This window comes from Lissotriton vulgaris, chromosome 12 (genome assembly GCF_964263255.1).
Source record: "Lissotriton vulgaris chromosome 12, aLisVul1.2, whole genome shotgun sequence".
In the NCBI taxonomy this organism is placed as follows: domain Eukaryota; kingdom Metazoa; phylum Chordata; class Amphibia; order Caudata; family Salamandridae; genus Lissotriton; species Lissotriton vulgaris.
Window position 1 is genome coordinate 288,261,522 of NC_141700.1, and position 13,049 is coordinate 288,274,570.

At 43.2% G+C, this 13,049-nt stretch overlaps 1 protein-coding gene across 1 annotated transcript in view; it reads right to left on the minus strand.

Moving 5' to 3' along the window:
* Positions 1-13,049, minus strand: part of LOC147673983 (fatty acyl-CoA hydrolase precursor, medium chain-like) — a 419,415-nt gene that overhangs the window by 199,236 nt on the left and 207,130 nt on the right. Inside the window, exon 8 of the mRNA XM_086945068.1 lies at positions 2,924-3,028. Coding sequence (XP_086801194.1) covers positions 2,924-3,028 — 105 coding nt within the window. The remainder of the gene's footprint in view (positions 1-2,923; positions 3,029-13,049) is intronic.

Genomic DNA, 13,049 nt, shown 5'->3' on the forward strand with positions numbered 1-13,049 from the left:
ATTCACTTTACGAAAGTGTAGGGATAGTTAGGGATTTATTGTGCTTTCACATGAAATTATGATGCAATTCAACGTGCATTTTTGCCTTTCGAAAACATATGCTCCAGTGATCTATTTTTCATTGTGTTATACCAGCTGAATCGGTTTTGGAGATTCAGTTTCATTCTGTTTACCTTGTATTTGTACACCATAATGCTACAACTGGTGGGCAATAGTCTGTTTCAACTAACTTAAATTTAGCTGTCAACCTTAATTCTTACTTAATGATGTGGACTTTTGAAATCTAGATGTTTCCTCTTTATCTCTCATGCTGCTTAAAAAAAAACATTGAGTCAAATTATTTAGGAGTATGGGTTCCAGATTTCCCATAAGTGCGCACTGCATGTCATGTCAGAGATGCTTTTTGAGAGCTCTTCGGGTGTCTCAATAATAAGAAAGCAGTCACTGCTCAAAGTCTGGAGTAAGGATGCTTTATGAGAGTTCAGTAGATATCTCAGTACTGACAAAGGCGTACATTGCTGGGCAAAATAAAAATGTATTGGGAGAGCTCAGCTTGTGTCTTAGTACTGTTACTGTGGCCCTTGAGTGGATACAGTAGAGGTGCACTGTCATAGCCATTTGGGCATCATTGTAGGGGAACAGTAATGCATGGTGTAGGTCTGGATAGAGGAGCTTTGTGAGATCTCTACCAATGAAAATATTAACATAAAAACGCACTTTAAATGTCTCTGGATATTATTTCTAAAGGTATATGTAAATGTAAAGAAATGTCTCTCTTTGCATGGTCACCCAAAGTGTTTCTGACAGATGCTGCTGGTATTTTGACTCTGAAAGTGCACTGAGTTCTAGCAAACAGCCCTCAGTGCCAGTGCTCTTCCACAATTGGCGTGTTAACTTACTTATAAGTCCCTAGTATATGCCACAAGGGGTGCACAGTGCCTGCAAGTTAAGTACCCCTTGTAAGCTGCAGCACTTATTGTGCCACCACAAGTGTGACAAAGTAAAGCATGAATCCCAGCCAGCCATTGCCAGCCTCAGAGATCAGCTTGTATGCAACTAACTTGACTTTGCCCTTTAAACCAATGGCAAAGCCTAGAACTTCCTTTTTGATTTTTTGATATTTATAAGTCACCTTTAGGGCAGACCTACAGAGCCCTAAAGGCACAGTGATTGATATTAAAAAGATGGACATATGTGTGGTGTCTTCCTTCATGATAGCTCTGTGTTGTATGTTCTGTAGAACATAGAACGTAAAATGTATAAAGTTCTGTCCCTCATCTGGCAGTTGCTTACCAGCTGCTGATGGATGGGGTGTTAACAATAAACCTCCGACGATATCCCACTACGTGTCTGTCTTATATTATCGGAGATCCTTTACTGGCGACGAGGGTGGGATGTGCCTTGGGGTAAAACAGATGAAGCACCTCAACATCAGATCGGAGCTTTAAGGATATGTGGTCTCAGGTGTGGATTAGTGATTTATGTCAACTACATGTTGAAAAGAAGCAAGCTGTTGTTTAAAAACAACTCCAAAAGCTAAGCGGGGGAAATCGGACACGCAAGGTACTTTCAAATTCATTTCTTTGGGGGGTTGTTCAACTCAAATATGTGTTTTATTAACATTACATGTCCTGACAGTAAAAACCTGGCATTGTCATTTTTACAATGGAAAGGCCCTCAAATGGATATGCTACTTCTCACCAGAAGCTCACTAACAGTCAACATGCCTTCCCTAAGCCTCTGAAGCACGAGATCTTTTTTGCAGAGTCCCACAGTACTTTTTTGGTCAGCCCAACAGTCTTAAACATCTGCAATACTATCTAATGTCATACGAGTTCATAGCATGAACATCCTCACTTATGCAGACGGCAAGCAACTAATACTGTTCTTCTCAGATAAAACACCCAACACCAGGAACAAGTTCACCACATGCAAGACAAAAGTAGCTACCTGGATGAAATCCAATTTCCTCAAATTGAAATCAGACACAACTGAGGTGGTAGTTTTCAGGATAAATGCCTCACCATGGGACCACCTGGCGGCCTACAAACCTTAGACTCACTCTCAAGTCCTGCTTGTAAGCGAAAAACTGCAGAATCATCATATACAACAAACTGGACATGACCTCCCAATTCCATGCAGTTGTCTCTGCCTACTGCAACACACTAAGGATGCTGAAGAAAATCTTGAAGTGGCTACAAGACAACGCCAGGAAAATTATCACCCAAGCCCTGATCATAAGCAGACTAGGCTATGGAACCACTCTGTATACAGCGAATACCAACCAGGTCACAAGAAGATTGCACACCAACCAAAACACAACAGCCATGCTCCTGGAGGTAGGCCAAGAGCTGGTCCAGGAAGTCCATCAACACCAGCTCAGCATTCTCGGCATCTAGCATCCTTTGCATGAGGACCTCTCCATTGACTTCTGTGGTGGTTTGCTCATTGGCCCTGGAACTGGACTGGAGACTGCTTAAACCAGAAAGTACATTTTCAGCTTGACCTGATTGGTCACTGTGTCTGGGCCCATATGAAAGCTGGTCCCGATAAGAGTACCCATATAGCCATTTTCATGTCACTTGTCGTTGCTAAACCTAAACCGTGCGTCCCGGTTGATTACAATTTAATGCATTGAGTGAAAAGTTGTGATGTATTGTTCCTTTGAAAATTCATATCTTGGGAACCCCCTGAAGGCTTTTTGTCACTGAGGTGCCTATTTAAAGATACAAATACAACCTATTTTTATGGACTGGTGTTGGATCTTCATATTGTTACTTTCTCTTTTTATTCAGCTGTTTTGGTACTTTTTGATCTTGTACTATGTTAATTAAATGTGCTTTTTGCATATGCTACAAAGCAATTTACACTTCAGCACATTACCCACATTTGTAAAAGCCAAAAATTCAACAGCATTACTCACCATCTTGTGAACTGGTTCCATGATCTCCTCCTCTGTCTTCTTCCTCATACAGTTCACTATTGCAGCGGAGTCCAAGGTTTCACAGCCAGTCGCGTTCACTATCATCTGCAGGTTTTTGCCCAAAAATTAGATAATGAACAGTGTATGAATTAAACCATAAAATACATATGGCACTATGAAATCAAAGTTTGTTCCATATTTAACTTAACCACACTCTTGTAACCTCCAGAGATTTTGAACCCTACATAATTTCTAAAATAATTATTTTAGTCAATAATGTACGAATGCACAGTATTATTTGAGTGTGATCACATTTACATATTATGGATGCGATCGTGAAGATAAAGCATTTATTATTTCAGTTTGCATATAAAGCTTAGTATCAAAGTACTTATATTTTATATTCTATAGATAATACTCAGCTCAGTAAAAAAATACTACAAAAACCTTGGAAATATCAGAAACTAACTGAGCAATTCCAACTATAACTAATAACGGTGACCCTAAAGTTTGCAGAATATTACAGCTGATAACATAGCCAACAAGTAGCATCACACTAGAAAATATACCCGGAATGCATTTTGTATCATTGAGGTGTTATCAATGCCATTTTTGAGTTCAAGTGCCTCTGAATCAATACAACTTAAAAGACCAGTGACATTCAATATCAAAATAGGATATCAAAAGAGAAGAAATCGAGAGGAGGAAAGATTTATGATAATATTCAGGAAAAAATGATGGTTACAGTAATGGCACTTTAACTCCAAGAGAAAGCTGCGTAGAAGTGTAATTCAGGGAGAGGTAAAATGGTGCTTTGTTGTTTAGGGACCATCCATCTCATTTCTCAGGCACGAAATGTATCCCTTATTGTAAGAAAAAAGGCTTTTTTGCAGGTGTCTCCCCACTTTTTGCCCCCATTTGGACTACTAGATGCTGGTTTTTGACTCTGAAAGTTCACTGAAGCCTGCTAATCAGGCCTCAGTGCCAGTGCTTTCTCTGCCTAAAACTGATACATATGAATTGGCAACCCCAACTGGCAAGGACTTGAACTTCCTATAAGTAAATGGTACCAGTGATACCCAGGGCATGAGAGTTAAATTGGTCACCAGGGCCTTAAGTGCTGATTGTGCCACCCTGAGTGACCCAAGTAAAGAGATTACAGCAGGCCTGCTATTGCAAACTACAGGAGCAGTGCAAACTGCTCGAACTCGGCTTTTCCCTCACTGTGTGTTGCAAGGTCAAGCGCTATTTTTAATATATTCCAGTCACCCCTAAGAAAGGCCACCAGAGCCCAGGAGGCAGGTTGTATTGTATTAAATTTGAATGGCATATAAGTGCAAGCTTATAAGTCACTATAGTTGTCTTTTTTCCATTTAGGGCTGCTATAAGTGATAAGAGTTCCATAGGAAAACATGGACTGCCACCCGAGCAACCTCGAGGTTGCCAGCTCCATCATGGAACCACCAAAATGTGTCATGTTTGGTATTAAACAATGTGCCTCATCACCCCTGACACGATTCTCGTGTCAAGGACAATGTTGCATGCACCAAGGTGGTTATTTTGGAGGTTGCTCACCTAGTTGCCCCAGCATTTCCTGTGCTCTGGCTTTCAGCCCGCAGCTACTCCTGCCAAGGCAGGAATCTGACCCCCTGCCAGGAGGTGTGATCTCTCTCAGGAGTCAGAAACAATAGTCTGGCCAGAAATAAAGTCACACCTCCCTCCCTGACAGGACGGCTTGTGAAGTGGCACATTAAGGAGGTGAGCTTCAAAGCCTTCATTGCCTGTGATATGCAACCAGGCTGCCTCCCAGAGTAGGATACAGCCCCCCCGCTCCCAGGCACATTTGCACTCAATTAGGTATTTAGGAGGTGTACACCCACAGAAGGCTAGGTAGACCCCTATGTTGGGCTACCTGGTCTGTTCAGCTAACAAACGATTCTGCAATTTTTAGTAATGGTAAAATAAAGGGTTCTGGGTAGAAGAGGTGACAAATGCCCCCTCATGTGGTCACTGCAGGGGTGGATTAGCCACTGGGGCTAGTAGCCTACTGGCTACTTGCACCCAAACCACTAATGCCACTAAATTTAGGATTAAAGGGGTACCCCTGCCACCAGACCCTCTGTTCTGATCTGACCTGCAACAAAGGACACAGAAGAGACCCAAATCTGCAACAACAGGAGTTGCACATACCAAAGGCATGATATTCTGCTCCTTTGGCAACCTTTTTGGAACCGCACGACTGCAACTCGTCCTGGACCAAGACCAGTTCCCGAGAGAGAAGGACCCACTTGAGAGCCAAAGGCAGATCTAGACCCCCTTGCATTAGAGGCACTAGTCTCCTGCACACTGCAGAAAAAGACAACGTGCCGGAACCAAAGAATCGCTAGTGAACGGGCCCTCTGAGAAAACACCCAAAAGTAGATGGTCCAGTGCATTGTGGGAAGCATAGTCCTGACCTCAGCAAGATTCAGGTGGCTACTGTTTTCCCTAGGCCCTCTGGATGCCGAAATTACTTTCTGCTGAGCTTACCAATGCCAAAGCTTGTTGGTAGCCAGTCCAGCAACCACCACTTTTCCTTGGCGCTGCACCTCGAGGGAACTTCACAACACCTTCATACAATGCCAGCAGTGGCCTCGTTGTTGACTTTTTGTACCCATTTCCTCACCAGCACAGTGAAAGCACTAAAACTAGCTGCCCAGCAGCTCCCGCTTCAGCGCCAAGGACAGTCAGAACAACTTTGCAACCGGGCTCCTCAAGGTAAGTAAAATCAAACTAACTGTTGTGCTCAGTCCTGGAACCCGCATCACTTTTACCTTCCTACGGTTCCAATACACTCGACCTGCAAATTACTGACAAGTGCTTTTTGCATTAACCACAATTATAACGTTTTATACTACTGTTTTGCACCGATTTAATATTGTTTCTAAAATGCATAACTGCAGGTATAGTTAGTCAATTGTCTTTGTTTTGATGTCTAAATATATATGAAAAACTCCTTTATTTTTATAAATTGGTATCCTATTTATTTCGAGTCATGCCAAATACTTATCGTCCATGACGCTGAAATGTTTAACACATGTTCCTCTAGTAAAGCCTGACTTCTATTCGACAATATATCAGGAGTGAGGTAAGGATTTGTTTTCTGAATCCAAGGACCATCTTTGGGGCATTGTCAGATTATTATATCACAGTGAAGCCTAACTAGCATCTCACTACATATTACTCCACTCCCCTACACTTATTCTTTCATATTCATGTAGGAGTGTTTCTTTACGAGCAGAGACCATGACTTTAAGCTACTTTCATAGGAAACCACTGCGCTATTTATAAGAATACTATCCAGCCAAATTCAAATGTACTCACTTGACTGGATATGTAAGTGCCAATGAAAATGGATGCTGTTGAGTTTATTGTAACTCGAAGTTGTCAACAGCATACTAAATATTCTCCTCACTGACATAAAAAGTACATAGCTACTCTGTTTAGTGGGTGAAGTGACTGTTAAATACTGTTAAATAGGGCTGGCTTGGAGTTCAAAGGCCACAATCTGTCAAGTCTGACAAAAGAGAGGGAAGCGTCTACTTATAACTGTAAATAAATCACAGGCATCAATAAAGCACCAGCGTTGGTGCCACACACCATCTACTCCGATTCCTCAATCAATGTACCCTCAACTTCCCAACCAAAGCCAATAAGCCAAACACTTTTGGCACTTGTCTTTGTCCCGGTCCAACAAGCATTATATTTCAAGGCCCTCCTTCTTGTGGTGCATGGAGTGTCTTGTGAAAGTAGACCCTCATAAATCAAGCCAGACAAGTGTGCCGCAGTGGCTGCAGTCAGTTGCATAACGTATAGTGATGACCCCCCCGCAGAATGTGAAGTGGGCCCCTGAGTCTCCCATACCTCACAAATATTCATTGGCCTTCGGCAGAGTGCAGCCCTTCTGAAGCGTGTGTAGGCCCCTAAAAGGTTAAGGGACCCCTGAGCCTCAGGTGTTGCATGGGCCCCTGTTAGCTTCTGGCTGAACTTTCCTTTCCTTTCACACAGATTACGTTGGAACTCTGTGACCACAGAACTGCCTCACATTTTCTAAGAACACAAACTTTCAGATTTCTCAAATACAACTAACCCTATTTTCAGCCAAAGGTATGTGCTACAACGTGTTATGTTTACAGAATGTGCGATAGGTACATCAGTCAAAAAAGCAAACAAATCTATGGAATCCATCAACTTTAGGTAAATGGATTCCGTTAATTGAAAAAAAAAATGAATAAAAAAGAATGTAATGTAACTAGCAGTAGCGGGTACTACGGAACAGGATGGTGAGGCAGGGAGGGGCCGAAATAAAAAAAGTAAACGCATTTACCTTGGTACAGCCAGCCGCCGCCTCTCCTGTCCTTTTCTCTTCTCCTGGCTTAGGAAGCACACATGCTCCCAGAATCCCCAAACTAATCACAAGGCTGCAGTGATATGATTGATCTGAGGGCCCTGGTTGGACACTCAGACAGGGAGTGGGAGCCTGCGCATGTTCTCCATCCAGGCTGTGCATTACAGTCGGGTGGAGAACATGACTGTTTGGTAGACCCAAGGCTGATGATCAACCTGTCATGAACCCTTAAAAGTGCCCACCATTCTTCCCCCTGCTCTGAACGTCCCTCAACAAACTGAGCCAGTGTGGTAAAATAAAATGCTTATAACATTGTGTTATTATAAAAATATGTATTGCTCAGTGAGCAGTGGGGCGATGCTCCTCTTCCTTAGCGAAGGAGCCGCCGCTGGAACCTAGTGCTCATGTATATGCTCCAGTACCTTTGGGTGAGTTTGCTCTATATAAAACTGTATGAATAGTAATATTAATAATAAATAGATAAACAACCACCAAACCTCAGGAAAAAGGTCCACTTCTGAGCACCCCCCAAAAAGATAAAGTAAATACAAATATATAGTCAAAGGGTATGCACACAAGTTATTGATTAGGCAAAATGACACTACACATAGGTCTAAAACATCCTGTTCCATTGGAGTGAAGTAATATTTCCGACAAATGAAGAGGGTAACTAGTAGAAATGGGAAAACAGAAAAAAGTCTCCTCCTTCCTATTGTATAGAGCATTTTTACCCAAGAGAAATGTGCTTATGTATAGTGAACATAACAATAATATTTAAATGTCATATTGCAGGTAGGGCGATGAATTGACAACTGGATGATCTATGAGATGGCTTCGGAGTTACTGGGGCACCTTGTTAAATGTACCTTAGAGACATTTCCTTTATCTGTGTCATAAACTGCATTTTGCACAGGAGGCTCATGGAATATACCTGGATTGGTAGGACTACTTAACCCTTCTTGTGCACTCTCTGTTTTTAGGTTTGACTTGTAGGATGCTTGCACCAATCATCATGAACATAAGGCCAGAAATGTCACAGGTTTCACATTGCCCTTGGGCCACGCAAGGGGATGCGGGGCAACACAAAACCTAGAATGAGATTTGCAAAGCAGTGCAAGACCTGTGTGGCCCTGCTTGGCTTGGTAAATCTGGAGTATTGCAAGGCAGTGCAAGTTGGTGCCTTGTGATTTCTCTGCCCCAGGGAGGCGTTCCATGGTTGAAGCATGGATGTTACCACACATCGACTCATGGATTTACGCGCATTTTCAGATTCACCATGAGTGGTAGACCTGGGAATACATCAAATGTTACACCTTACCAGGGGAGGCGTAACGAGGAGAAATATCTTTATTTCTCCTAGTATTTTCCTCTTTCTAAGTGTGATGCATTCTGTAGAAAGAGCCTCAACATTTTTTTGGTGCAGGAAGGGGCACCTTTCTGAACAAAAATAATCCTGCCTGCAACACAGGCATGCAAGGGTGCCTGTGTTGGCGCTAGGTAGCCAAAAGTGCTCTAGCGGAAGGAGAGAGCAGGAATGTTACCATATTTTGATAGATATGGCACATTCCTGCCCTCTCTCTTTCACACAGCACAGCAAGGTGTCTTGCTGAGTTGTGTGGAAAAATTATAAATATGGCTCATAGTTTATTCTGTACTAACTTTAAAGGGATTTTAGTTATTCTTCTTTATCATTTGCCTGATTTTGCTCTAGTATCTACAGCCATTAGTTCCAGACATTGTGTAAGAAAACAGGACTTTTTGCAATGTCCACCCACGTATTGCCCCCACTTGGACTACTAGATGCTGGTTTGTGACTTTGACAGTGCGCTAAAACCTGCCAACCAGGCTCTAGTGCCAGTGCTCTCTCCCTAAATGCTGAAACGTATCAGGTGCCAAGGGAAGGCTGGCAGGCACTCAGGTAGCTACCTAGTGGTTACCCACCTGGTTACCTTAGTTGACATGCTTTGGCTGGCAATCCCACGTTTTCTCTCCCCAGCTACCACCAAGACCCTTTTTTAACCTCCTTCCAGGTAGAGTTAGCACTTCCAAGAGTAGAACAAGGCTTGGGCAGGAAGGAGGTCAGTGGGCTCGTGAAGTGACACATCATAGTGGTGAGCTTCAATACCTGCACTGTCTCTGATATGCATCTGGGCTGTCTCCCTTGAGGAGGACACATCCCTCCCCTTACCCCAGGTGTGCTTGGATTCTGGCAAAGCAAGAAATTAGGTATGCAGGAGGTGTACGCCTCCAGGAAGGCTAGCCACACCTCCAGAATAAACAAACTGATCTGTGCACCTGAAGTTAAGTTTTGACATCTTTAGAAGGGTAGGAAAGTGCCCTACACCACAGGACGTGGCCATCTCAAGAGCAGACTGCTGTAGGGCCTAGCTGCCCATTAGATATTAGCTCCCACACTCCTAACAGCCCTAAATCTAGGATTTAAGCCCCCCTGACACCAGAACCTCAGATCTGAGCCATCTACTACAAAAAAGGAAGAAGAAGAGAGTTGTGTCACCAACAACAGGAGGTTGCCCACCATCACAAAGCAAAAGAGGGGTATTGTGTCCGTGAGGCAACAGACTTGGAATTTAGTGAATGACCCTCGTCCTTGTCTAAAACTCAACACTCTAGAAGAGAGGGAACCTTGTGGAAGTCAGGAGCACCATCAGACTCCCCCTAGATTGGTGGGACCAGTCCCCTGCAAAGTGCAGGTAAAACGACATTCTGCATATAAATCATTGACATCCATCTGGCCCTCCAAGGGATCGCCCAAACTTAAATGGGAAAGTGCATTTTGGAAATTGTAGGCTGGCTTTCACCAAAGTTTAAAGCTGCTAACGTACTCCCTGGGATGGCAAGACTTTGAAGTTCCTTTTTGTTACTTTTACTGCTACCGAGGCTTGTTGGTTGCCAGTAGAGTAACTGACCCCTTAATTTGATGGTATATTAAGAGTAAACTTCACAGCACCTGGAACCGATGTCAGCAATGATCTCATTCTTGTGTATTTGCTTCCCCTTCTGGTGGGTTCATCCATATGGTAAAAGCAACTTGTTCGCGACTACCATTTAAAGATCACTGTCAACCAGGACAAACACTGCACCCGGATTCTGCAGGCCAGGTAAAATTGAACTGACTGTTGGGCCCAGGTCTACGGACCCAAAAGACCTCTACCCTGTGACACAATGTAACTCGACCCCTAAGTGACCGATTGTCACTAGCATATTTTCCCACTGACCACAATGTTAAATGTGTGAACCATTTGATGCATTTATTTTCTAATAATTTGAACTTGCAGAACTCTGGTTATATGTATGCTATTTGGTTCATTTTAGCATCTAAATTACATAAACATATCCTCTATGTTTATAAATTGATGTTGGATTTTTTTTAAGTCTTGTCAATTGCTTTGAACCTCATGATACTGTAAAATACTTAACACATGTTCTACTAGTAATGCCTAACTGCTCTTTGCCACATTGCCAGAACTGATGTTAAGATTACTTTTGTGAATCCAAGGTTTATCTTTGAGGCATTGTGATAATATTGCATGGTAAAGATACTCACCTATACCACATAATATTCCACTTTCCTACACATTGTCAATCACATTTTGGATCAGCCCAAAGGAATATTTTGGTCTCACTGTGCTCTTACCAGCTGTTTGGGTATGTCCTTCTACCTTCATTGGAAATCTTAAGGGACTAAGGTACATCCTCAATCAGTCAGCAAACAGGTCAATAGAAGTGGGCAGTCAGGGCTGACACATGCATGTTAAAATGCATGCAACAGAAAATAAAGCAAACCTTTTTTCTTTAGCATCCATTTTCAGATGTTGTTGCTTTGCTGACTCCTCAGTGCTGATGGACAATTAAGCACTTGCTAATTCAATCGGTCAACAGATGCCATTGAATTATGCCAGATGGCATATTGCAAACCTGGTGGTTTTTCCAGTGCATGTTTTTAACTGTTACAGGGCAAGAGGTAAACCATGTCATAGGTACAAAGTCTCAGTAGAGTCCTCAAATAGGGAAAGTAAAACGGACATGTGACTACAAACCAAGTAAACAAACATTGTTTTATTCTCTCCCGAGTACGTTTTTCAATAGACTGTATGATCATGGCAAAGTCTATAGTTATATCTATGAAAGGAACATTTTTAAGCAAGGGCTATTTTACCCACTTCTAAAAAGGGTAATTTACATGTTATAATAAAGGGTTGCACTATAATAACAGATGCAACTGTTGTCAGCAGCCACAGACTCAACATCGTTTCCTATGCTGATGACACCAACTGATTCTTCCCTTACCAACGAACCCACCATCGGCGTGAAACAACTTCCACAATGGGATGAAGGCTGTTGCCACCTGAATGAGAGACAGATGCGTCAAGCTCAACTTGGACAAGACTGAAGTCCTCATCCTAGGGCCCAACTCCTCCACTTGGGAAGACTCTTGGTGGCCCACAGCGCTAGAAAGCTCCCCCACACCCACTGACCAAGCACAAAATCTCTGCATCATGCTGGACTCATCGCTTACCATAAACCACCAGATCAATGCCATCACCTCATCATGCTTTCACACTCTTCGCTTGCTTCGAAAGACCTTCAGATGGATCTCTACTGAGGCCAAGAAGGCGTTCACCCATGCACTCATCAGCAGCAGACTCAACTACGGCAATGCACTCTACACCTGCACCATCCAGAAACTCCCCAGGAAACTTAAAACGAGCAGTACACTGCAGCCAGACTGGTCCTCAACATGCCCCGCCACAACCACATCTCCGAACACCTATGGGAACTCCACTGGCTCCCAGTCAACAATAGAGACACCTTCAAGCTCCTCATATATGCCTACAAAGCCATCCACAATGCCTGACCAGCATACCCGAACCACCGCCTCTCATTCCACGTGTTCCCAAGACACCTCAGCTCTGCCCAACTAGCCCTTATCACGTCCCTCAGGTCCGCAAGACCAGAATGGGAGGAAGATCCTTTTCCACCTCGCCACCAAATCCTGGAACGCCATGCCGCTCCACCTTAGGCTCTCTCCGTCTCTGACACCATTCAGGAAGGATCTCAAGACCAGACTCTTCAAATGAACCACAGAACCCAAGCAAACCTGCAACCATCCCCCCCTTGCCCCAGAGCCGTGAGACCCTCATGGGTGAGTAGCCACGCTCAACAACTACTGATTGATTGATTGAGATACTGGTTGAGGGAGGTGAAACCCTGCTCAAGCAGGAACCACAATCCTTATGAGGGTGAGGCACAAGCAAACCCCAAATTAAACTGTGCTCAAACATCTGGTAGCTTGCCACAGAGAAGTCAGGCTTAACTTTTATGTGCAATGTATTTATGCTGCACTTCAAACAATAATAAAGTAAAAACACAACAGAAGAAAAATACCATGCCAATTTAGAAAAATAAATGCCAAACCAATAGGTAGAACAAGAGATATGCAGTTTTAAAGATTTAAGTGAAAATATGGCCAAAAAACCCAAAGTGCCACTTGCTTCTATCTGGTAATTCGAGACTGGGTAAAGTCACGAGTTCAGGACAACTGTGATGGAGCATGGGTTGGATACAGGGATCAGGTTAGTTCAGCTGAAAAGTTACCTTCTCAGTACAGAACAAGGAGTTCGTTTTAGCAGTTGAGTTTGCGACAAGGAGCAGGGAAGCATCGCAGGAGGTCAATGATGTAGCACGAAGAGCAGCCCTGACATAGTGGACGGTAGTTGT